Genomic DNA, 27,824 nt, shown 5'->3' on the forward strand with positions numbered 1-27,824 from the left:
CATCCAAACTCGAGTTGCCTTTCTCTGGAATCGAACCAGGGTCGTCAGGGTTGGTTGTACATCACTCTAACCACTACTCCACTGCCGCTTTTGTCCACATACTCTAAACTGGCAATTTTGTATGAAATTTGATGAAATTTCAACACCAAAGATTGAGTAGCAAGCAACTACCTCAACATCCCACCTTGACATCATTCCCGACTGACCCCAAATCATCTTATTCCAAGAGAAACTTCCCTCGAAGCAACAATTTTCATTGAAATGTCTGTTAACATCTGTTATATCCTATTTACATTGTATATCTTTCCCTAGATATCCGCAGACATTACTTTTGGGGATATGCGAAAGAGTAAAGGCAAAAAAAAGATGAAAAATTGAAAAAAAAAGAAAATAAAAAGTTCTGTTGCTTCATCAAAGGCACTGTTTTTCTCCATCATTGTTCCTTTTCCCTTTTTTTCTCATGACTGCATGTGCTCCTTTTTTTTGCTACGCTTGTTCTCTCTCACTTTTAGCAGATGTTAACGAAGCTGTTTTTTTCTGTGCTGTGTGAAAAATCTTGCTATTTGTGGTGCTCTTAGTAATTTGTCTACGAGAATTTTTTTTTTTTGCTCTTGTGTACGACGTGGATTCTTTAGAATTTTTTGAGGTTAGAAAACTGTTGATCTGGTGGAAATTTGCCATTGTTTTTTTTAGCGATGAAATTGTGGCTATAATTTAAAGATTTGGAGGTTTTTGTGAGCTTAATGGAGGTTTTTTGTGGAATTTTTTTAGTCGTGGCTTTTTTATTAAAGGAATTACAACAAGTTGTTGGATAGAGATTAGAGATAGTTTGTTCTGTAAAGAATTGGGAACATTTGAAGCAGATTGCTCAATTTGACCGAGTACCGCATAATGTTTCCAGTTTTTAGGTTATATTGAAGTTTCTGAATCAGTGAGGCGTATTCAGGGGAAAGGGTTTAGGAATCAAATTCTTTTGGGTTCAAAATCCAAAATTCTTAAATTTATTAGAGTTTTAGGTAAATCACAACCTTCTGCTCCTTTATTTCACATTAACTCTAACCTTTAATTCACATGCACTGAGTTTGATACTTCAAAACTTTTCAGATTTCCGTTAAAATTCAGGATTTTATTCCTCATTCTTGTTATTCTGAATTATGTCAAGCAGATTCAATAGGACTTTATTCGGGCCGTATTTTGGAATCCATTTGGAGTCCGACACCCAATCGGACACTCTAGCTACAACTATAGTTCCAAATGAATCTGTGTAGCATCCATATGGCTACCAAAAAGAGTCGACTTCCATTTGATGTTAATGAAATAGCTTTGAACTAGCCTTAAAGCTCTCTGGCACAGCCTTTTCAATCTGTGTCCCTCATGAACATGCAAACCATACCAAAACCTAACCACACAACTATTCTTCAAGACCAAAGCAATATTTTTATCATCCAAATCAATCTTTATATCATTTCTTATGAGATTCAGAGTCAGAGATAAATATCTACTCAAATAAGAAAACAGCACTTGACAGCGAGAATTTCCCTTCAAGCTAGAAAATTATCCATCATGATGCAAAAATTGATGAAAAAACTTTTCATCGTGATTGACTACATTTATAAGGATTCTTGTTGCTAAGCTAAGTGCATTGATGTAATAATGAGAATTCATAGTCGGTAGAGCTTTCTAGACGACTGCTTCTCCTCTGTCTATGTCCATTACTCTAATTTCTGTAAAATTAATCAAGCATAATTTCATTTTCAACTTAAACAAGAACTGACAAGTCCACAACAAAATCCTAATCAAAAATTTATCCAAAATATGTCTGCACATGTCCTTCATTCACCAAACTTCCTAACTAGCTTACCACAAAACGAAAATTCCATCTTTCCATGCCATTCATTTAATTACTGAGGTCACACATATACACAAATTTTTTTTGATTAAAATACGAAACCAGAATTTGTTATTTTATGCCTGTCCAAATGCTACCTTTTGCATGTAAATTATGTTCATACGTTTGCTATTTTTGGACACTGAGAGAGTATGTATGTGATGTAATAAAGGGGTGACTATAGAGAAGGGCAGTGTTGAAGCAGTTTAAGGTAGTTACTAGGTCACTTCTATGTCGCCTCTGTGGTGCATCTACGTCACATCTACATACTGATCCTAATTTACAACTGAAAATGGAATTTGCGAAATCGTGTCACTCAGAAGTGTGCGTCGAGTCTTGTCACAATGCTGTATTGCGAACCATATTTTGAGTAGCACTGCATTAGAGCAGTTTCGTATTTTAATCGCATCATTGGATAATTAATGACACTTGACATTGCTATTCAGAAGAATTTAAGAAAATGCAGAATTAGGATGGAGCCGACTAGATTTTAACAACGATCGAGACCACAGTGTATCCAGTATAATCGTATAAATATAGATTAATTTGTGGTCGACATCAAATTCAAAGAAAAGGCTCAAACGGCAGAATGCGACGAGCTGGATTTTTCGCCATAAAAATGGGTTGAACTAAATCGTCACGGATTTGCCAGCCCTTCTAAGCAATGCTCTCAGGCTACTCTGGTCTTGAGAGCATGTACTTTGTATGTTAGGGAACTTAGCTTCTAACCGTTAATACAGTAACGTAATGTTGCCCTAGCGTACACGTTGTGCTGTTCGGATAGAATATTTCTCTAATAATCAGGACTGATACTTAAAAATTTCACGCACTAGCAACTTAATCACCATATGATAAGTTCTAATCTTAAGCTAGAAGTACTAAATTTAGTTTGTTGTGTAACTAATTGCACCACACCCATTAGATTGACAAAATTTGTAACTAAATGTGATCAGATATGTTTAAACTAGAGTGACAGAGCCAGCAACAGAGTCAGATGGAAAGCCTTCTGTTGTAACCCAAGCTCCACATAGGAACATAGTTGCAGTAATTAAGTAAGTATGTACAGGTTGCTAGCTGAGTTCTTCACTTTATAGTCACCTTAATCTAATGTATCCGTGAATTATCTTTAGACACAATCTACATCCTACACACTTTAGTAAAATAGACAGCCCAGATTTATTCATATTTCACTAAACTTTCTATCACCTTTATGTAATTCAACAAAAAATTTTCCTTGAGTTAATTGGTTCATAAATCATCAATCCTTAAGAAAAGCTCCCCAAAAATAAGAGCGAGTAGCAAGCTAATGATAACCACTATAAATTTTATAACCATACAAGTTTCACTTCATTAATTTCACATTTTCAGTATCTCATATTATCCACATCCATTAATCATTTTCTCATTTTTATATCCACATCCCTTCTTCGTCACAACACATGGATGGGAGTAGCTTTAAAACTGCGCTAAATAATTTTTTTCACGTTTAACCGAAAAAAATAGGAAATTTTTGGTTCTACTTACTAATCATTTTTCAAATTGCTATCCTTGAAATCCTTTCTCCTGTTGCAAATAATTATGATGAGTGGATTATCCAGAGCTTAAATGAGCTTTTTTTTGTATAATTTATTTATTTTTTTCACTTTTTTTGCACTTTTTTTTTTGTTTAACACAAAAATGACTTTTTTTTGGCTCTTGACTTGAGGGGGTTTTGGGATACAAAAATGAATTTATTAATTATGTTCACTTTTAATTTTGACTACGGTGAAAAAAAAGGTAAAGGAATAAAAAAAGCTTTATGATGTTGCCATAATAACACTTTTAATTTTCATTCTCTTTTAGTTTCTTTCTCTCTTACTCACTCACTCTAAACTCTCGATTTTCCTTTTTTTCTGTGCAATTTTATGAAGGAGATAATTTTTGGGAATTATGGAATTTGTCTGTCTGTCTCAAGGTGTGAATTAAGATTGAAATTTTGAGGACTCTCAACGAACTATTTGAATAATAAATGTGTTAAATTTCATTTTGAGTGACATAAAATGGACCAAAAACAGTCGTCACGATGCCGTGGGCCTACGAACTCAACGATACAGTGAAAACAATTTTGCTGCCTGGAACTATTTCATCACGATGTTGGGAATAATATTATAAAGTTAGTTTTAAGGTACTTAAAATTTGGAATAATATTTTCTAGGTTTTTCTACAAGAATTTTATGTTTCGTCGAATCTTAGTTTCAGATAAACTTTATAATTATCCCAAGCGACACAACATAGCCGTTATGGCATCGCTAAGTCATCATGTCGACAACTTAAAGTTCAAATTAAACTAATTTAAGTTATGGCTATTTTTGGTCCATTTTGACAGCTAAAATGAAACCATTCCTAACAGAGTTGGCAGGACTAAGGGTGAAATCCATGGGACTTCAAATGGAGTCGGACTCCCAAATCAAATTATGATCTCTAAAAACTTTTTTTCGATTGTGGTTACTTCTCAGATTTAGACTCTTTAAGAGCTCACTTAAAACATTCTTCTTATTTGTCTATTTCTTATAATTGGTGACAAAATAATGACGATGATTTTAGCTCTAAAGTCCTTAAAAATCATTCAAATCAGATAAATTCTTTACTTGCAAAACCACAAAATTATCATGACTGAAATTTCCCAGAAAATCAAGAACTTTTTGCTTTAAAAGTATTAAATTTTCACACAAAATGCTTAAAAATGAATTCTCATGTTGTACATAAAACTTTTCAGAATTTTCACATTTTTCCTGGTCAGAGCCAAAGCTTCAAACTTTGGTGAATGTAATTAAATATCTGATAGATTAATCCCAGCCACAAGAAGTTTTAAAAGTTAGTTTCAAGTCGATTAGAGTCCATACAATGGAAAAATTGAATTAGTCGATACGATTCCATTCAAAATTCAAGTTCGAGTTCCGATTTTAAAGAAAAGTCGACTTGAATCGACTCGACTCCATCCTAAATTCGAGTCGACTTCGAGCTCTGATTTTAAGTAAGTTTAAAGCATGCCTTTTAGCTTGCTTTTAACTATTACAAGAAGTCGACTTGAATTTTGCATGGAATCGAGTCGACTTTTCTAAAACTAATTTTTAATGGCTTTACATAAGGTCATTAATTTTTCCACCTTAATTTTTCACACCAGTCTCCTCAAATCTGACTCCAAAATGACTTTTTTTCACTGACTCTAATCTAGTCAAATGCGCTTGCATTTCTTTTATTTCTGATTATTTCCATCAATGTAATTTCATTTTTGCGATTTTTTTTCTGTTCTATCAAAACAGAAAAATATGCAAATTAAGATTACAACTTTAGGCTACAGAGCACGTAAGAAAATGTAAAGAAGGAAAGGAAAAAAAGAATTTTTTTCTTGCCTTCATCGGTCGGAAAGGAAAAGTGAAAGACGAGCTTTGATGCGAGAGAAATAAATGAGTAGAAAATGAAAAACTTTTTATTATTTTTTTTTTTTTAGTTTTTTTAGAACAAAAAGAAACGCACAAATACACACAACACGAAAAGTGATGGTTTTGGACTATATGATTGATAAAATTTTTGTGGTCCGTATGCGACAAAGGTTCTCGACTGAATGTTATCTCGTGAAAATTCCTCAAAAAAAGTTTTCAAATTTTTCTCTTTCCGCTCAAAAAATTTTCTCACGCTGTTGCTAAGCTTCTCTCGATTGCTCTTGTAAATGGATGGATGCTTTATGTGATCGAAAGCTTGTGACTTACATCTGATGTCCTGAGCTTTTGGTTGATGCTGTTGCATGTAGGAAAACTGTCTCGTCTATGAAAACTTCTAGAAGATGTCGCTGTGATTTTGTGGACATGCGCGGATGTGGAAGTGAAATTTTCAAAATTTCCTGCACGTGCTGTGCCTGTGAGACTCAGATTCTAACGATTTTTATCATTTCCTATCAAAATATGCAATAAAAACTGTTATGTCCGGGAATGAGGAGCTCAAAATTCTGAATGTTAGGAAAGTCCAAAAACGAAATTGGGAATAACCGAAAAAATACATTTTTATGGTACGAAACAGATATAAATACAACAAAATAGACAAATTAGCAATCAGGTTGTTGAATTTTGGGCCAACAGAATATTCTATGTGAGAATTAAATTCTTGGGAATTCCGAAAAAAAATGTTGGCATTTTGTGATGAAATTTAGACATCGTAAATTTTAATTTGTTATGGAAATTAATTTAATATTCAGTTTTTAAATGTCTTGGAAACTTTTAAGCCTTTGAGTCATTCAATGGAAAGGTTATTGACACAGAGCCACATGAGGTGGGCTGATACGTGAACTAATGTTATTTTGAGTCATTTGGCTTATTGGTATTTTGGTATTTGATGATTAAGTTAGCGGTATAGTCATCATACTTACTTACTAACTAACTTTATAGGTTATGTCTACTTTAAATAATATTTATTAAGACCAAATGGAAACCGCTTTTATGAAGAAGTCGTGTGGCGATCATTTGTCAAATAGTAAAGACTTCCATTTGGTATTGAAAAATTTATCCATGGTGGAGCCTTTTTCATTTGTTTCAGGGACCTCAATCCGGAAAAAATGGAATTAATCATCAACAGAAACTATGCTTGAATTCAGTAAGGTAGATTCAAATTATAGACAAAAAAAGTTTTAAGACAAAATTAGTACTATGAAGAATCGGATGACATTTATGGAAATGCTGCCACCATGGCGATGAGGCGGCAGTATGATTAAAATCAAGTGGATCCAAATTCAACCACCAGATGGGTGAAACTGTTCGAGTAGACTTTTTCATAAAATTTGATTTTAATCTTCACACAAGAATTAAAGGTGCATAATTTGAAAGATCTTTATATTTAGTCACTCATTCCTTTCGAAAACCAGTTAAATTATCAACGCTTATTTATTTAAATCATCTTTAAATATAAAATATCAGCATTGTATAAAATATCTCCATTAATAAATAGCTGCCGCTTGGTAAATGAGTCATATTTATATGCAAATTATTATTTGCATGATATTTTGGAAATATCATGCTTCATTTTTGAATTATTGATCCACCAAATGTTCTAAAACATCCAAATTCTGCAATATCAGATTTCTCGATAAGATCATCCAATATCCAAAATAGCTTTAAACTTTACAAAAGCAACAAGACATTAAAAAATAAAATTCCCATCCAACTTCAAAAGCATCGTCAATGTCCACCAAAAAAAGTGTTAATAAAATAATTAAGAGTGTGATTTGGCAATTCCAATAGTGTGAAGATAATTTGAGATTGAAGTGTTAATAAGATTTAAATTGAATGTTTACGGATGTGATTAGATCTTGATTTTTTGATTTCCAGAAAATTCGAGTGCAGTGGTGTACAGATCCATTTAATGAGCAAAATTAAAGAATTGTGTTTTCAGAATGACATCATTCAAGTCAAGTTGGAGAATTGAGACAAGCGGCATTAAGAATTTTGAACTTTGGAGCTATTCAGAGCAGACATGGAGTCATAATAATTATATAGGATTTTTCCAACTTTTAAATGAGTTCTTAATTTAGTTCCTGTTTCAAAAAACCCAACAAAATGACGTATTAATGTGTCGCGGCACAAATGTTGCCCACCACTGGCTTGGACGACAGTTCATCTCAAAAAGTATTCCTGAAAGTTAAAAATTCCAAAAAATTCAAAAAACTCAATTTTATTTTTAATCATTTTTTTATTATTTTTTCTCATTTACTAAACTATGTTTATCCTTTATTCATCTAATGTATCGCTATGTTCCATTTACTACAAAGAATTCATTTTCTTGTTTTTATTCTTTTTTTTTTCAATAATTTTTTTTTGTGTGTTCTTGTTTTATGTACAAATATGTAGAACTTCTAACTTGACTTAATTAATTTGAAAAATTATTATTTTCAATTTCTTTGTCATCTAATAAACGTATTAATTTTCATCTTATTTTAGTTACTTAAATAATAACAAAGAAAAAGTGAAAAATAAAAAAACTTTTCCATCCTTTGTGTTTCCTGGTTTTCCTTTCTTATTTACTTTTCATTATCTTTTTTTTTTTTATTAAGGGTTCTGGGTTTTGCAGAGCTTGAAGTTGACTTGAATTTTGTATGGAGTCGAGTCGACTGGAGTTGACTTTTCCATACAAAATCCGAGTCGACTTCATGTTCTGGTATTTTCCAAGGTTCAGACAACCCTAGAAGCAGCACAAAATGGTTAATCGGTCAAAAATCCGACCATCGGCGTGACTCTGATTTGGTACTGAACTCGGTTTGAATTCGACACCAAGTCCGACTCATGCAGCCTTGTGACGGATTTTAAATCAAATAATCTGTGCTATTCGGACACTAATCTGAAAATTGCTGAATTTTCACAAGAGATTGTCTGAACTTTGACATTTTTTGCATTTTAAGATGGTCAGAACTGCAGTTTTTGACTGAACCCTCTTTTTTTATTTAACCAAGAAAGCACACAGAGTAGAAATATCAAAAATCCAGATCTTTGCCAATATTACTCTAGTTCCAGATTTGGATCTCGGATTAGGAAAAGTCGACTCAGATTTGGAATTTAGTTGACTTTATTCGACTTTTTCATTCAAAATTCAATTGAACTTCGTCCTCTGATCATAATTTAATCGGCATTAAGCTGAATTTTTGACCATTTCTACACCAAATGCTTTCCAGGTTAATTATTAACAATTTACAAATTATAAACAATAAATGATGATTGTGGATTTGTGTATTTCAATTTAAAACTATTTTTTAGTTGACATACAAATTAATAATTGGCGGAAGTTTGATTTAAATTTATTACTTTTTTTGATCTTATGAATTTGAAAATTTAGGTGCATTTTGAAACTTTTGATGCTATTTTTTCTGATATTAATTTACTTTTTTGTGTCTAAAAAAATTGAATTTAAAGTATTTTAACCTACAAAGTGGCACAAATAAATCAAATTTTGAGTCATTTATTTGCCTTCGCTTTCCAATTCTTTTAAATTCTTATTACAAAGTTTGAATTTAAAAGTTAAATTCTTTTTTATTCAAACTATTCTACATTTTACGTATAATGATTTTGTGCAGGAGATTTGACAAATTTTGAAGATTTTAAATTGAAATTAAACTTAAATTGACGATGATTAAACTGAAAAATTACAGAATTAATTCAAAATTGAATGGATTTAAAAGTTTATATTTTGAATTTTTGATGAAAAAGTTGACAAAAAAAAATTTGAAATGTTGAAATTTGTACATAAAATTTCTGGCAATATTAAACTATTTTGAATCAAAGAATTTAAAATTTCTTTAAAAATTGTTTAAAATTGAAAACTTTAAACCAGAAAAATTTGGATTTTTAAATTAAAATTTCAAATCAATCTTTGAGATCAACTTTAATTAATATAAAAAAAGATTTTGAAAAGCTTACAAAAAATTCTTCAAAAGAAGCTCATCCAAAAGAATGAAAAACCTCCAAATTTTCCCACAATTAAAACCGTCTATAAAAGTAAAATCAGAAAGCAAAAGCATTGCTACAAATTTTCATTGTTTGAATTTTTTTTTATTAAATGATTTTTTTTTCACCTTAGCGACTAAAAGTATTATTGCATATTTCTAAACTCTTTCCATCCTTCCATATTCTGCTTGTTTTTTTTTGTGTGTTGAACATTCAAATTTTTTTTTTAAATTTTTAAGGTAATTTTTTTCTTAAATAACAATCAACTTTCTTTCATCTAAAATTTAACAATTTTATTTTTTTTCTGTGAAATTTTTTTTTGTTTTCTTATCAATCGGGATCAATTATTACAAATTCATAATATTTTTCTGACCTTACTTACAAAACTGCCTTCATTCTCTTAACTTATTTACTTCCTTATAATATTTTTTTTACATACAATTTTATTTTCTTTTTTGTTTTATTTTCATTAAACTTAAGCATTTTTTGAATAGAAATTAATTCGTTCATAATTTTAATATTAGATAATAATTATAATTAAATCATCACATAATGTTTTCATTTTTTTCTTTTTAAATATATAAAATTAATTAGCAGATGATAGAGTGGACATTTCTGAAGATTGAGATTGAATTTGGATTTTCTTTAAGAAATTTGAACATTTCAAATTCAAATATTTTTCAATTTTACATTTTTAAAGCTGGATTCAAATTTGAAACTTAGAAAATTTTCAATTTTTAAACTTTAAGAATTGCGAAATTGTGAAATTTTTAAATTTTTGAAATTTTCAATTATTTAAATTTTTAAATTTTCATTTTTTTCAAATTTTTGAAATTTTTTCTTTGTGAAATAAATTCAAAGAAAAATTGTAAAATTCAAAATCAAACATTTCATTACAATTTTAACATCAATGACTAGTTGAACTAGGCATTGAACTATATCAGTTGCAATCAGTTCTAAATAAATGTAATAAAAATAAAGCAAAATATTGCTTATTTTGAAGAATTTCATGCAGAATGAAAGAGTTTTGCAAACTCTTAAAAACCAATAAATCTCAATCTTTGAAATATGTCTAGCTTAGTTCTTAATTATTATTTTGATGTTATGATTTTCAAGAAATTAAATTAAATGTTTGGGAAGATTCAATTTTAAAAATTGATCAAAAGATTTTGTTTCTGATGTTTTAAAGCTTTTAAAAAGGTCCTTAAAAAATTATAAATTTTTTTCAATTTTCACATTTTTTAATTCAAAATCTAAATTGAATTTGATTTTAAAATTGAAAGATTTCTTGAATATTTCTACAAAAAAATGAGAAAATAACTTAAAAATTGTGATTGTTTTTATTTTTTTTTTCAAATTAAAAATCGTAAAATTAGCACTTTTTTACAATTATTTTATCACAAAATCTTAAAAATCTTAACTTTTACAATTTATGATTTTCAAAATTGCTTAAAATTGCAATTTTTACGATTTTCAATTTGAAAAAAATTTCAATTTTTTTTTACTTTGAAAATTGAGTCTCAAATTACATTTGAGATTTTTGAATTAAAAATCCAAATTTTTCAATTTTTCAATAAATTTAATTTATAATTTTAAAAATTCAAAATTCTTCCCAAAAATTCAATTCAATTTCTCAACATTATTTTAAATTAAATAAAAAAGACGCATCACAATTGAACTATTTAACAACATTACTTTCGCAATTACTTAACAATTTACTAAAGAAAAACTTAATTGAAATAAAATAAAAATAAAAATATTTAATTTCTCATCAAATGAAAAGGAAAGAAAGACATAAATTTTTAATAATTTTCTTAAGATTTGATGTAAATGATATTTTATGGACCCATTTATTATTTTTTATTGCATTTTATCTATATCATTGAATCTATACAACTTGTTGAATCAAATAATGGAAAATTTACAAATATTTAATGAAAAAAATTGAATTTTAACTAATTTAAAATCAAAAAAATAACGAAAATATTTTAAAATTTAAATTCAAAAGAGTAAATATAATTAAAATTATAATAATTTCATAAATTGAACACTTTAAGTTTTCATATAAGGAAGAAAAACTAAATTTTCATATAAAAAGAGTTTTTTAAATTTTTCAAAAACTAAATTGGAATTTTTCCCATTTTTATTCGCAAATCATAAAGATTTTCATCATAAATTATTACTGTTTTTCCATTCATATTTTCCATTATCATCACTTAATAAATCATACGTTTCAAGCAGTCAGAAATTGTTCAAATATTGTTACTAACTTGATTTACTTATTCTCAAGATTTATGACTTTTTTCTCAGCAGTTAAGTGTAAATTATTATTTTATTCAAAGATTTGACTATAAAATATTGAATGAAGTGGTTGGAGGAACCACGTGCAGAAGATTCTTACAATTCAAATGTGTGTTTAATGTAAGTTAAATGGTAAATCATTATTGAAAGAAAATGAGTCACCAAACTTGACTAAGTGGATTGATTGTCAAGTTTATAACTAGACATGGGGTTGGCTAATTGCACCTTGTTCCACTCAAACTGATTGCTAAGATACATAATAAACTTTAGTTATCAAACGTCAATCTAAGAAAAATCAATATTTAAGCTGGGAGCCTTATTGTCAGAATGGTTTCCGAATTTGATTATCTAGTCAAATATACGAAATATTTAAACATGGAAGATATTAGCATTAATGGCATCTCAAAACAACTGCTTAAATCCTATTTGGAAGGAAAATCCGGTATGAAGTGGCGAAAAATCGGGTTTCAAGTCTGTGTTACTCTAGCATGAAGTGAAATGATTTGTCAAGCCACCTATTGCATTCAAATGTTCACCATCTGCAATCAAATATATCTAAATGTGAGGATCCAGATGACCCAGTATTGAAAGATTTACAATTCTTTGCGAAAAATCTCTTTTTATATCTGATAATTGCGAATTCATTCTTATTTGAGGTCTTTCAATCCCCAAACCGACACAAGAATCTAAAGACTCTGGAGTCAAGTCGGTCTAGGACCTAATTTAAAGCTTTTGCATCAAGGTAAAATACTGAATCCTTGAATATTCACTGGATTACATACAATTAAATTCCGTTTTTGAAACGCCTAATTATTGTAAATATACCTCAATTTCTAAGGCATTAATCTCTAAATCTACAATATTTGAACAATTTTCAACTTACTAACAATAATAATAATTACATTAAAAAACGATTTTTTTTTTCATAATTCTTTCTTTCTTTCTCTTTTCTGTCTACAGAACCTGAGATCAAACTTAAAAACAAAAAAATTTTAAGAAACAATGCTTAGCATTCTCATAACATGTGTATAACAAATAAAATTAAAAAAAAAAAGTGGAAAACAAAACTAAAATAAAGGAAATTAATGGGGAAAAAATTAACACTTTTTATTCGAGCGAAAGAAAATTAAAAATTTATTTAGCATTTAACATTAGTTCATTCATCGTCTGTATTGAAAATTAATAAGCTTGACAATTAACTACAACATTTTTTTTTATATCCTCAAAAACAAAACTTTTTTTTTCCGTCCTCAACATTTTTCAAGCATGCATTTTGATTCCAAAAAAAACTTTTGTGCTTCTTAAATCATTTCCATTTTTGCGCGATTTTCTGTCCTGATGTTCCATCATTGAGTTTTTACTGTATTTGACTTGTTTTCTTATGATTTACATTTTTTTTTTACTTTAAGGATTTTTCATTTGATTTCATTTTATTTTTCTACAAATAGTTTCCATTTTGGCATTTGATAAACGCCTACAAGAGATTAAAGAGAAATAAATTTTTTATTATTTTGAAATTTTTAGAGATTTTTCCAAGCAAAAATTGGGCAAAATAAGACATTGAATCATGCATCCAAAGAGAAAGTTTGTCCTCTTGACCTTTCTAGTCTATATCCATCCCAGAACCTAAGCAACTAATCTTCATTCAATAAAATTTCTATTTTTTTGCAGACACTTCAATTATTTAAATCTGATCAGGTGTATTTGGTCTAATTAAACAAAATTATTCACTTTGCTAGGTTTTATTGAGACAAAAAATTACAAATAGCCACTAAATTCTGGCTACTCATAAACAACACCATGTCCCCATAAGCGTCTCTCCCATCTCTCATCCCTCCTTGTCCCTTTTATGATAATACCTTCAAAATTTGTTCAAAATTTGATTTCAAACTCAATTTTTTCAAAATCTTGAATTGAACAAAGCATTGGCATTCTTCATCCGCTTTCATCCTGCCGAAATTTTTGTATCAAAATGAAGAATCAAACTCATTTGGATAAAATGTGTCAATTGCCTTGATTCTCGACGTCATAGCAATACTTTGGCAATTGACATAATTATTTCCACGTGGCTTTTAATTCACTTCATGAGAAGATTTTTTGATTCATTCAATGTCTGTCTAATTGGCATGAATCTAAACTCCTCACGTCAAAGTTTTAAAAGCTTAAAATTATTGTAATTTGTCAAAAAATTTATTTTGATGTGTTATATTTACATGACGTACGTAAGTGTTAATGATTTGATTGCTTTTAAATACATTTTTAGCTAAGATTCATCAAACTATGGTTAATTATTGATTTTCTAATTTAAGGATGAAGATGGCTTGTTTTTAGTGCTTTAGCTATAATTGGCAAATGGATTTGCCCAGATATGGTGTCTGAGCAGAGTGAAATCTAGGATATAAAGCCTTCTAAGCAAAATCTGACAGTGAGAAAGTTTCTGAGGTCGAGTGATTGGAAAAGAGATACGGAAGTCCGAACCACTCTATTTTGAATGCGTGGGTTCGATTCCTACCAGAAACTGACCTTTCAGTCATTACATAGAATGCTGTCTATTATGACAAGAATTCTTACAATGCTCACGACATTACAGCAGATTACCCTCAGAAAAGACAATAACTAGTCCAACAGAAGCCTGGTTTTCACTCAAAAAAATCCCCACTTCCTCATAATAAATCAAAAATTACCAACAGTACTAAAGTAACTTCACGACTTATCCAACACGACTACCTTAAATAATTGTCACAATTCCGTAATTAATGACTAATTAAAAATTTCTCATTGAAGCTTTTGCAACAGATAGTAAATTTCCCTTTCATGTCCATTTTGACATTAAATTTAATATCTAGAAGAAAAAGCTATTAATTTTAATTACGATGTAGACAAAAGTAACTTCCAAGAATTTCTATTCAATTTTTTCAATCCCCTGCCCACACTTTAAATGCCCAAAATTGCTCAATTAATCACTTCCATCGCCCACAAAATAAAAAAAAAATGGATCAAGAGGACACAAAAAGGTGAAAAAAATAAAAAACTTTTAATACCTTAATGAACCCACGAATTGCACGAATTGCTTGCCCTCGCTTGCTGATACTGTCCATGATTGTGATTAGCTGTCGAATGTTGTTGTTGGACATCACCACCATTTATCGTATCCGCCATTCCTTCTTGATTGTTGTTTTGAAAATTAAAATCTAAAGGTCCATAACTGAGTTCGTGTTTTATTACCTTTTTTTATTGGATATGGCACGAGGGGAGAGACACAAAATAAAAGAAGTAAGTAAGTAAGAGGATAAACATTCGCGAATGATTGATTGATGGATGGACAAAAAAGGGACGGGATGAGGATGATTAATTAAATGACACTTACTTCATCGACATTACAATCCAATCCGCCTTGAAATGACTCTAAATTTAAATTTAAGTCATCCAAATTTGCTTGATTGTTGAGAACCTCAATGAATTGACCCATTAGAGTGGAAGGTGTGTTATCTAAAAAATAAGAATGAATATTAATGACATTGTCAGTATTAAAATATATATCCATTAATTTATCTTACGTCCGATATGTTGTGTTGTATTAAGATTTTGTGTATTATTTAAAGGTGGACTATTTGATGATGGTCTCGGCAGTCGATTTTGATTGACGAGCATCGAGTAATCGGGTGAAGGTTCACTGTATGCTGGTGACATTCCGGTAACTGATCCTGGTGACATACTCTAAAATATATACACATGTATTATGTCGTAAGACTTCCTTCATATCCACAAAATGTCAATCTTACCTCTCGTGTGTTATTCTGTAGCAAATGAATTGCTTGTGGAGGCTGTTTTAAGCCATATGTCGTTGTTGGCATAGTCGTATGCATTGAATATTGTGGTGGCTGGTAGGGTGGAGGTGGTGGATGATGTAAACTCGCTGTCGTAAACCTACTCCATCCGTACGATCAGTTAGTTGGAAAAAAAAGGGAAGAAAAAGAAATATTCATGGTAAAAAAAAATTGACTGTTCGTGGCTGTCGTGATGTGGAAAAATTTTCTTTATATGTGGGATGCATTTCATTGAGAGAATGTTTTCTTGGCGTTTTTTGCTATTTTTTTTGGTGATTGCTGGTGAGAGTTTTGAGCGCGATTTTATGGTTTTGTGGTGGTTGAGGTTTTTGCAAGAATTTTATGAGGATATCGACGATGGGAATAGAAAAATTCTATTTTTAAGCACCTTAGTCGAGATGTTCCAAAGTGTCCAAGGTGACAAGGAAGACACTTGACATAGAAAATGCCTAAAATCAGGTTCTAGGCCGGCGTAAGTCTAACTTGAAGGACGATATGTTATTAAATTTTTCCTCAAGTCAAGTTCTTGCCAATCTGCACTGGATTTTTCACCATTTCTATGGGTTGTGTCTTCCAGGGTACGTAACTGAGAGTCTGAAAGACTGAAAACTGATTAAACGTTCTCTCGGATAATTAACTTAGGCTCCTGATTGGCTCTTGATGCTCTTTGACTTGACCACTGCAAATAGTTTTGTGCCTATTGAATCTGATTTACTTATATATTGATGCTCCTGTCTGCAAACTAGAAATGAAGAATCTGAGCTGAAGATTTCCAATGCTAACGGCTTAAATTTGTGTAGAACCTCCCTGAGCTACATAATTAGAAAGGATCCAGACAAGACTTCTTTAGAGCTCCATCACAGACACATTAATCAATGCCACTTAAAGCTAACACCTGTGTAGCGTCTAAATAGCTGCCATACACATGTGAAGTCCAATCTGCATTAGTAACTGTGTCTGTCAAGGGTCCTGATGATCTCGCGGACTTTCGTTAGTACTGTCGCTCGTATCTGCTCATATCACTCGAATCCTAGTTCCCACAACTTAATCTCTATGTCAAATAGGCATCAAAGTTCAAAACCATTGCAATACAAGCTGCCATACAAGTGGATTTCCTCTCAAAATCACATAAAAACAGCACTAAAACATCTCCAACTCCAAGAAAACATCCCTCAAATGAGCTAAAAATTTATGGTCATTTATCCTACTATATCATGCATTAGTTTATAAGAATAACTAGATATAAAATGAACTCATGCAACTACTCTACTGTTATTAAATGTCCATAAAAAAAATGTTTCGATAGATAAATATTGGCTAAATATCTTTCGTGCTTCAACTATTTTCAAAGGAAAATGACTTTTATGCACAAAAAAAGAAGAAGAAGGTTCTGGAAAAGTAGGAAGGAAGAGGCATACTTCAGGGCAATTGAAATATTTGATTAAATGCATGCATGCAATAAAATAAATAAAATATCCAAAAATATTACTTTAAAGTTGGAATATCCATGATTATTGTTAGTAAGGATCTGAACCGTCGTTAATGTTAATGATGATGATGATGATGACAAAATAATAAAAATTAACTTAATACTGACCCATTAAACAAATCATTTTGTAATGTTAATTCATCAGCTAGTGTACCGGCTAAGTCTTCAAGTATTGGATTTGACGTTGCACCATTACCATTGGCAGTATCCGTTTCCACAAAACAATCCCAATCATTTTCAATTGCTAATGATGGAATTGGACTCAGTCTTCCCACTGAACTTGCATTTGAGCTTGCCCTTTGTCGGAAATCAGGTGACAATTGGAAGTTTGCACTAATTTTTTTTTATTATTAATTAGTTGACATTTAGCACGTGTTCAGGAATAGAAATTTTTTTCAATTTTTTGTTTTCATCGTGATGGGTAATAAAAAAAATTAAATTTGCAATGTAACGAAATTTCATGAAAATTAAAAAGAAAAAGAAAAAAAAGAATAAAAAAATGAAATAAATTTAAATAAAATAAAAAGTATAAAATAATTTGAAATTTTTCAACCTTTAACTTAACAGTAAATAATGTTTGCGTCATTAAAAAGGGGGTGTGTCGAATGAGAGAATATGCTTTTTTGGTAAATAATAAATTTTAGATGTCTATTGACGATTTATAATGTATTTTTGAGAATTTTTTGAGAATTTTATAGTAAAGTCTGTAAAATGAGAATTTCTAGGGATGATTGCTCAGTATACCTAAGATCAATGAGGTGGAAAATGAACTATTTATAGCATATATTCTGGAAATATAGCTATTTGCGTCAATTTGACCCTAAAACAGGCTACAAATTGCCGTAAGGGCTGTTTCACGTTTTGACTGTAATACGTCGACTTAACGGAACCTCTGACGGAACCAAAGCGACTAATTTATTTTCTGGGAGGCACACAGCATAGACTTGGTCAAAAATTCAAGCTCAAGTCATTTTGAACGTTAGCCCATGCAAAATTGGATGGAATCTGGCCTAACTCATTTGTCATTTATGTTTTTGGATTAGATTTATTTTGCACTATGTCTTAAGGCAGCAATTAACTTCATTCCTAGCTTCACCATTAGGATAAAGAACCCTGAGTAGCCAATTAGAGTTTTCGAGGGTGACATCAATTTTACCGAGTCTGGAACTCGGTATTGGTCTCAATATGGACTCCGGTATTAATATATGTTCTGGCTTCGATTTCGGTCCCACCCTTTATCTTGATTCTAGTTCAGAAATCTCATTAAAACTGAGACTTCCAGCAACTCTACCATCGACCTCATGGACCAAACAGTCCTCAAAGATTAAAATAATCAGTTTCCATACATTCAAAACAATCTACAAAATTCAATCTTGTTTATGCAACCTTTGCACTCAAAACTACGATAGACAAAATATGAATCGAACCTTCAAACTTTTCGTCACAAATTTCACGAACATTTCATCATCAAAAAAATCCAAAGTCGCAGTTCATATGCAATAATTTTTGCGACGTTATAATTTCTTCTTGTTTTTATCAAAAAGACAAAATTTCAAGTGTGTGTCAACATGTGCTTAAGAAAAATACGAAAGGTAGCCAGTGAAATCTAGATTTATCTTCACAAATATCGATGCTTCTTCTAAAAATAGTTCCTTTTGATTCTCAAAATATAATTTGACATTTAGAAAAAATTATACATATTTGATTTGAGATCAAATAAAGACAGTCTGGTGTGTAGAATATTATCATATTTGTATCGTAAGTTTTTGGTGATGTTTTGAAGATGGAAATGATTGGGTATGAAATTTTATCGGCTAGTGACATTTTAGAGATCGTCTAAATTTGATACCCGAGTGAGACAAATGAAGGAGAGTCTCGCGGAGCTTTAGGGAGGCTTTAACATCAAATGGAAGTCGACTCTGTTTAGCGTCCATTTGACTGCCAATAATGGAAGCCGCCTCCGTTTAGTGTCCATATGGCTGCCAAAAATGGAAGCTGCTCCAGTTAAGCGTCCATTTGGCTGCCAATAATGGAAGCCGCCTCCGTTTAGTGTCCATTTGACTGCCAAAAACAGAAGCCGCCTCCGTTTAGAGTCCATTTAGTTGCCAAAAATGGAAGTCGCCTCCGTTTAGCATCCATTTAGCTGCTAAAAATGGAAGCCACCTCCGTTTGATGCACATTTAGCTACCAGAAATAGCCGGGTTCCATTTTGTGACAACCAAGAAGGCTCCACTAATTAAAATTCTCAAAAAAATTAAGCAAATCTTCAAAAATCTTCTCAAAAAAATCATCCCACAAGATGTGCCATAGCCTTTATTGCAGTCACATGGCGATCGTAAAAGCCGAAGTACGCATTTGTTTACGTTTATTTCCTATATTCTTTAAACTTTTTTTTTCATAAACAACATCCCATGATATCAACTGTTTACGTGAACTTAAAATACATTTATACATAACGACGAATTGATACTAAATAGCCACGTGTGATACTTTTTTTGTGAATCATAGTATTTTCTCAAAATTTCTTTACAAAATGTCTTATTTGCTAATAAATAAGCTTGAGCGTAAATCAAGTCTGATAATGAATTTGATAACATTATTGCGAATATTTAATACGCAAAATAATGAGTGGAATAACAATAATAACGTACTGAGACATTCCAGGGAGTAATTAATAACGTAGAAATTATCGTATGAGGTAGGAATAATGCAGTTTGAATTGTTTTGATTGAATTTTTACAACTTTGTGAGTCATTAAATCTGTTGTGATTTATTAAAGGTTTTTGAAATTCACGAATTAATTTTAATATGGATTATTACTGGTTGGGCATGGATTTTTAATAAAATAAAGGTATTGTCTAGGTTCTGATCATGATTTGATGATCCACTTTGCCTAGACCCGGCCTAAACTGACTAGACTCTGGTCTGAAGCCAATTTTAGTTGAATCTTGTCTGAGGCTAGAGTTACGCTGTCCTAGAACAGAATGTTCACTCTTTTCTACGACCTGTGTGCATTCCGGATATAATTTGATACCAATTCTAATATCATTAAGTATTAAGCACTAAGTTCTCAAAGATAATAATCCTTTCATTCCAGACTTTACTCGCACATTCCTATTATCAGCTGATTTATTGGACTATTGTTCGGTATTTATTTTGTTATCAAATAGATGACATCACAGAAAAATTTTTGTACTCATAATAAACATCTTGTAGTAAACATATGAATATGACGAAAGAATTTGACGTAGATGTTTGTCTTATAAATTACTATGAATGCTGTTTTCATTGACTAAGTAGAATAAATTGTTTCAAATTTAAGGTGCGATGATCTGTTTTAAATTTCGTATTTTATGCCATAAAATAGTGAAATTTGGTATAATAAATTTGCTACAATTATAATGTCATTTATAGTTTTAAATTAGAAACTGAACAAAAATATAATTCCTAAAAACTTCAAAATCTACTAAACAAAATGCAATAATTTGGGATAAAAACTAATTTAAATTAATATAATCATAGGCAGTGTTACTCAAACTATGCTTCGCAACACACTTTTGAGTCACGAGAAGTTTGGCAACACACTAAACATGCAAAATCTCAAAATTTTTATCGAAAGATTCACCAAAAAGTCTTCTGTACTTAAGTGACTTTGGTAATGATTTAAATTAGCTATAAGCAATGGAAAGCTATTCTAGACATGACCCGAAAGACACACGGTATAGAAAAATAGTGTACCTATATAGGTCTGCATGAATTTGACATGATTTGGTGGACAAAGATCCGTTAAAACTAGTCAATAACTAGATATCAACTAGCCTTTAAATTGTTTTAACCAATTTTGGCCGGCCGGAGAGTCAAATTCAGTAAAATCCGGTACCACGACATAGTCACGCCGATCTAGCGACACTACTTTTCTTTACAGTATGTTTTTCAAGTGAACACAACTCAGTCTCAGTTTTAGAATTAAATTGAAATTTTATAAGCAACATTCAAAGCTAGTTGGAGCTATCAGAGTTCTACTTTAAGCTAAGAGTTATAATACCGTCGATATTGATCAAACAGAGGAACACCTCTTAAAGATGACACTCTGCTATTTATGATCCAAAACAAAAATTCAGCAGATCGTCAATTCTGCCTATATTCATTGCTAATTTACCTCAACAATATCGTCTGTTTATTTTTCTATGTCATTTCATAAGTTGCGAAAAATATTTGTACTACTTGATTATCATAAAAAATATATATCACGTCACAGATAGTGAGGAATTTCTAAAAATCTGTTTTTATCAAAATACTTCTAGATTTAAAATAAAGGAAAAACAGTCAACAGAATTTGACGCAATAAGAATCAATTCTACAACATTGAAATTAAATTAAGCAGAGCTGGAAATTGACTCGGATTTTGCAAAATTCGGACCGATTTCAAGCTCTGGAATCAAGGAAGTGGAAATAAAACATTCAAAAAAATATGAAAAATTTTGGAATAAACTTCAAGACTCATCTAAAATCTACGCATTCCTTTTCGAATTTGATAAGTTAAGGTCAAAAAACTGATTAAAAGTAAGTAACTAGAACAAGCAATTCATAGAGTTGATAGATACCTATGAAGTGGACTCTCTGGAAATATATCCAATCCTTCACTCACACTGCTGCCGGGTGATGAATTGACGTCATTTAAAACAGCAGATACATCTATGGGATTTACATTAAGGAAAATTAAATTACCCTCAAGACATCCTATGCTTTATGCTTACTTGTTATCACTCCATTTCTCATTTGTTCAACGCGCTTCTTAACTCGCCCACGTCTCTTTTCAAATTTTGATGTTTCCATAGATGCAGCTCGTCGTCTCACCGATTTTCCGGGCTTTGCATCTGGATTTAACATCCACCAGGATGATTTGCCAGTTCCTTCGTTTTGTACTCTCATAAATCGATTGTGTAGTGACAAATTGTGACGAATTGAGTTCTGCAAGATAAAAAAAAAAAATTTGTTAGATGTTTGTCATCATAAAAATAAAGAGATGAATATTTTTTTGCTTTTATGGCATTTAAGGATGTCATCATATAAAAATAAAAATCAATTTTACTTTCACTATGTGCGCTATGAAAATTCATGACTTTATAATTTTCTGTTGATGTTCAACACACAACAGAGGAGGTGGGAGGGGGTGTATTCAGGAGGATGGAGGGTTTTGGGAGTCAAATCGGGTTGCTTTGGGGTTTAAATCGAGTGGATTGAGGGTCAATTTGGGATGCTTTGGGGTTCAAGTCGAGTGGATTTAGGGTCAATTTGGGATGCTTTGGGGTTCAAACCTAGTGGATTGAGGGTCAATATGGGTTGTTTTGGGGTTCAAATTGAGTGCATTGAAGGTCAATTTGGATTATTTTGGGGTTCAAATCGAGTGGATTGAGGGTCAATTTGGGTTGCTTTGGGGTCAAAACCGGGTCAATTAGGGTTCAAACAGGGTAGATTGGGGTTCAAACCGAATTAATTAGGGGTAAAACCGAGTTGATTGATTTTCAGACCTGTTTGATTGAGATTCAAATCGGATTGATTGGGAGTCAAGGCGATTTATACTAAAAATTACAATTCCTCCGCCCTTACCCCCACTAACCCTCCTCCATCACAACATTTCTGCCTACACCCCTGATTGCCGGGTATAAAGTCATAAGACACTTGTAAAATACTGAAAATATAATTTTTTTTATCGTTATTGCCGCTGAAGAGTAAAAAAAGAAAGAAAAAAAATTATGAATAGAAATTGGTACTTGTCAGCTTTTTGATGGTTACAACTTTTTATCATCCCCTTATATATTCATTTATCTTTTTTTATTTCTAGCGACATAAAATTAATCAATGATGTGTAAATAAATTTAATACAATGACTGTAAAAAAAAAGAAGAAGTTGTGATGCTGATGACAAAAAAATTTCCTTTCATTGACTCATTCAGTCGCGTTATTGTCACATAAAAAAAGAGAATTTCTTGTGTTGTAAATTGTGAATGATGATCGTTGGAGGATAAAATAATTTTTTAAGGTGGATGGAACGGAACGGATGTGTTAAAAAATTTTTAATAATGACCAAGGTAATAAAATGTCTTTTTAGTGTTGAGGTCTTTCTTTATGATGTTTTAATGGTAGTGAGTTGATAGACAATTTTAGAGGATTTTTGGAGGATTTAGGATGAGTCATAACGACGGTGTCACTACTTTAGGTTGTGTTGATAAGCAAAGACTTTTGTCAATTAGAATTCACGAATAATTCTTTTAATTGAGACTTTTTTGGGATATCTTGATCTGGATTCCTTTTCGAGGATGCAAATTAATAAATTACTTTACAAGTATGTATCTCGGATAGGAAAAATTGGTTAATCGATCCACAATTTAGCTACCATGACTCTGAATCCAGTTAGAGTTCAAAATTCTGAACAAGGCTCGCGTAACTCTTGACTTGAATCAAATATTCCAGCACCATATCAAAATAACGCCGGTCTAGTGCCGAATTTTGGACTGATTATCCCAATTTGAGCTATTCGAGTAGATCTTCAATTCACATATGTAATTGACGTTAGAATTCTTTGGTAAATAGTCTACTAATTCAACATCAATTACTGATTATTGCTTAATATTATTTAAAACGACACAAAGTTGACAAATTAGATGAAAGTTTCGTGCTCCATTTAGCTTACATTTGAATTCTCAATGTGTTCCTCAGAACTGCATTTCTTATATTTTTAAATCTTCATGAAAAACTCAAAATTACACTCTAAAATTCGTCTAAAAACACAATTTAATATTTAAACCCAAACAAAAAATTTGTCCAGCAAACTTCAAATCAACCCCAACTTCATATCCCAACCTTCTAATCTAATTTACTCACTTAAAGACTTACAAAAAAATTCATTAATTCAACTTTGAATAATTTCAAACAAACTTCAAACCTTCAACAACAAAGTAAAGAAGGACAGCAATAGATAACGACAAGACATCCCATTCCAACCTACAAAATCTAATCCACTTCCTCTCCCTTCCATTTTTTAAGAAAATTGACAAGAATGAACACAGTGGAAACATGAAATATGAATAATTAATGAAGTTTATGTTCAAGTGGTTGGAATTAAGTTAAAGTTTATTTTTTTTTATCCATCGCGCATCTCATCACAGACCGTGATTGCCATAAAGCATGCTACATACACACTTTAATGAAAAGACTACATTTGGGAATCTTTTCACATCTTCTTCATCATTGCACAAGTCACCGCTGTTCTGTTTGGTGGAATGAAAAATATGTAAAAAGGAATTCTTCAACTCCCCCCACTGCTGCTGCACACATACATGAGAATTATCATACAGCACACGAGAGAGAAGAAAATGCGGCGCCTTTGAAATGTTAAAGAAGAAAAATTCTTTTTTGAGTTAAATTTAGTATGAAAAACTTTTTGATTCACAATTTTTTTTGGCGCGTATATTTGTGTGTATGAGACAGTGAGGTATGCGATTCCCTCGCAAAACTCAAACTAAAGTCATCAAAATAAATGAGCAATATTTAATGTCCAAGTTTTTTTTTATTTTTCAGAGGCTATTCACATCACTTTATTTTTACATCTTTTTTCTACTTCTTTTTTTGTCGACAAAATAGACATATTGATGATAGATCCGTGAGATGAGGAAACTTTTCATTCAACTTCCTTCGCTTTTCATCGCCATTGAGTTTAGTTTTTCAGTTTTTCGTTTTCATTTTCATTTTAAACTTTTTAAATGAATGCAACCGGGAAGCAAATGATGGATAAATTGCCATAAATTGGCCAGACTGACTTGACTATTGGCTGACTCTAGCTTGACTCTAGTCAGACTCAAGCTTGGCTCTCCACTTTGACTCTAGCTTGACTCTAGTCTGACTCTAGCTTGGCTCTCAACTTTGACTCTAGCCAACCTGACTCTAGCTTGACTCTATCCTGAGACCAGATTTCACCGAATCTTGTCTAGACCGAAGCAACACTGTCCTATCACCGAATTCTCAATCATTCCTCCTTCATATGCCCCTCGGGACTTTTCATTTTCTCTCACACAAAAATTTACTTTCTTTTTTACATTTTCATTGAGGAATTTTGTGTGTGTTACTCACACATAATCTGGCAATTCTTTCTGACTTAATCGTAAAATTTTTTTTAAAGCAAATGATCGAATACCGACCATTCAGAAAAAAGAGAAAAAAAATTCTTTCGGAATGTGTTACATGCTAATTGTTTAAAAATGAAACACGTGCTTGCAGAAATAAATGTGTGAAGGATTTTTTAATTTTAAACAACGCGTGCTTGAGATATGAATTTTTAATCTATTCGGTCAGCGAAGAAAAAGAGGTTTTTTGGCATGATGAGAACGAAAATATAGTGTGTGAAAATTTGTAAACAATTGGATGGCATCACACATGAGTTTTAGAAGATTATTAATACGCAAAAATTGTGTGTCTTATGCAATTTAACCGGTAGATTGCTGAGACAGAGGTTTTATTTGGGATTTTATGGGAATCTGGGGTCGTTAAATTGTGAATTTTGTGGATTTATCATTTAGGTAATTAAAGAATTGTCATTAAAGCTGTGGTTATTAATTTTATGAATTTTGATGCCATGAACCCACTTAATTAGAGAGATTGTTAATCAGAGCTTGTAGTCGACTCGGATTTTGTATGGAAAGTCGACTTGAGTCAACTGAACTCGCATTTTGTCGCCTAACAAGGCATCCAATTGGGTTTCGTCCTATGGGGTCTCGTCCAATAAGTTCTCGTCCTATGAGGTCATATGCTAAGAACTGCTAAGTGACTTAGTCAATTTTGGACTCAAATAATACTAGATCAACTGCACCATCGATCCAATTCATCACATAAAACCTACGCATCTACAGGAGCATCTACATTAGCATCATTACAATCAATATACTCCAAAATGCTCATTCAAACCTAAAATCTACTCTCATTTAACCTAAAAACTCATCCATAATCTCATCCTTTTAAAAATTTCCTCCATCACATCAACATCATCATCTCATGTCAATGAATTTTTTTATCAAAGTCACCTACAAATCCACTTCCATTTTCATGATCTAATAAAATATAATTTTATCCCTTCCAACGTACATTCAACCCCTCACTTGAAAATTCAAATGAAAATCCTCACATCTAAAGAACAACATCAAAATTTTCATTCATATCCATATATTATTACATGATAATAAAGTGTTATTACAATAACTCTACATCATCATCGTCATCATCTTACATATAGAATTTCCACCACAATTTTATCCATCGAAATTGCAATAGAAATATATTTTATTTCTATTTATTTACATTTTAAGTAAATGTATCAGGAATATTTGATTTAATCCAAAATTTTGATATGTATTCAAATTACTTTTTTGGCTATTTTTTTTTTCATTCTCGTGTGTGCTGTGTAAAATCTCTCCTCTTACTCTCGAAATAAAATGTATATTGTACGAAAATCATCAAACGCGTGTATGTGGCCTGGTTGACTACAAATGGCCTTGTGTGTTACGATATCAATATTTGAATACATTTTTCGAGTGAGGCTTTTGAATAATGAATGAGTTAGTGGACTTTTGAGAGTGGTGAGCTTTGGTATGGCTGGTTTGGAGTTAGCTGTACATTGAGCTATCAGTTAGATCAATGAGGATCTTGGGATAGTGCGTGTTAAGTGGTTGATAACGATTTAATGGAGGAGATGGAAGAGGCATGAGCATGAATGGTATTTAAAGCAAGGTCTGACTAGACCCCCAAAGGATTCTGAACTAATCAATCATATTCTCATCAAAAAAAAAAAACACAAAACTCAAACTAAAACAGAAGTGGAATTGAAATTTGGAAGTAAATTCAAATTATTTATTGATTTTATTGGTAAATGACCTAACTAGCTTTATGAACTAGCAAGCTGCATGATCTAGCAAGGTAAATGGCCAAGCAAGCTACATGACCTAGCAAACGACCTGATACCTAGCAAGCTACACGACCCTAATAAGATACATGACCTATAATAAATGTAACTTTCTTGCAGGATGGAGAAACCGAAATACTTCCAGGTGACGAAGGGTAATCACTTGTCCAAACAATACAACATATTGCTCAGGACAGCATTACGTCCTCGTATTGACAACAAAATGACTTACTGTTGCTTTGCTGAACCCATGACGGTCATAGTCAGCAGGATCGTGAACATTTTAGAACGGTGAGTTGAAATCACGATGAACAAAAGCAAATTGATGACTTTTTTCTAATACGAGTTTGGGGTCTTTACACCCTCCGTCTTTAATACCCCTCAAACATGTCCATGATCGCAGGTTTTGGGACATTTTGATTAAAATAATGAAACATGCCTCATTTCGCTCATGTTAGCCACTTACTCCAAAAATATAATGCAAACCCAATAACAGCGCACTAATCCACTCAAACCCCACTTCAATCACCTCAAAAAACCTTTTCAACAACATTTTCATATCCAAAATCATTTTCAATGTAAATTTATCAGCTATATCCCTCAACTCAACTTCAATTTCATTTTGATTTCGATAGTTTATTCTATCTACAATGAATGCTCAATTTCGAGGTCATTGAAATGAAATTTTTAACAACAAATAAAGTGTCAAAAAAAAAAAAATAACGCACAATTTATCGATGCTAATAAAAATTCCATCAAAATGTGCTAAAAGTTATGTGAAATAAAGAAGTTGAAAATTTCTTTTTTGGAATTGGAGAGGAGGGAAAGACGACGATGAGAAATATTTGCAGTTTATTCAAATGTTAAAATTCCCTTCTGTCTGATGATGCAGACATACACACCT

The 27,824-nt window shown here is 31.4% G+C and overlaps 2 protein-coding genes across 3 annotated transcripts in view; both read right to left on the reverse strand.

The window, feature by feature from the left end:
* The window catches only part of LOC139091899 (uncharacterized), a 111,528-nt gene extending 105,908 nt beyond the window's left edge, over positions 1-5,620 (reverse strand). Inside the window, exons 1-2 of one of the 2 annotated variants that reach the window (XM_070642148.1) lie at positions 5,405-5,620; positions 3,413-3,587 (exon numbers count right to left, since the gene is read on the reverse strand). The gene's annotated coding sequence lies outside the window, so the exon portion shown is untranslated. Of the gene's footprint in view, positions 1-3,412; positions 3,648-5,404 lie in introns of both variants that reach the window. The other variant, XM_070642147.1, reaches the window with a different exon arrangement.
* Positions 5,621-12,514: 6,894 nt separating this feature from the next.
* foxo (forkhead box, sub-group O) overlaps positions 12,515-27,824 on the reverse strand; it is a 61,408-nt gene continuing 46,098 nt past the window's right edge. The window contains exons 4-11 of the mRNA XM_070642133.1: positions 21,726-21,939; positions 21,573-21,663; positions 17,077-17,301; positions 15,435-15,579; positions 15,210-15,369; positions 15,020-15,141; positions 14,694-14,877; positions 12,515-13,126 (exon numbers count right to left, since the gene is read on the reverse strand). Of these exons, the coding sequence (XP_070498234.1) occupies positions 14,695-14,877; positions 15,020-15,141; positions 15,210-15,369; positions 15,435-15,579; positions 17,077-17,301; positions 21,573-21,663; positions 21,726-21,939 (1,140 nt within the window). The 3' untranslated portion in view covers positions 12,515-13,126; position 14,694. The remainder of the gene's footprint in view (positions 13,127-14,693; positions 14,878-15,019; positions 15,142-15,209; positions 15,370-15,434; positions 15,580-17,076; positions 17,302-21,572; positions 21,664-21,725; positions 21,940-27,824) is intronic.

This window comes from Chironomus tepperi, unplaced genomic scaffold, assembly GCF_022539635.2.
Source record: "Chironomus tepperi strain 1889 unplaced genomic scaffold, CSIRO-AGI_Ctep_v1 contig_262, whole genome shotgun sequence".
In the NCBI taxonomy this organism is placed as follows: Eukaryota; Metazoa; Arthropoda; class Insecta; order Diptera; family Chironomidae; genus Chironomus; species Chironomus tepperi.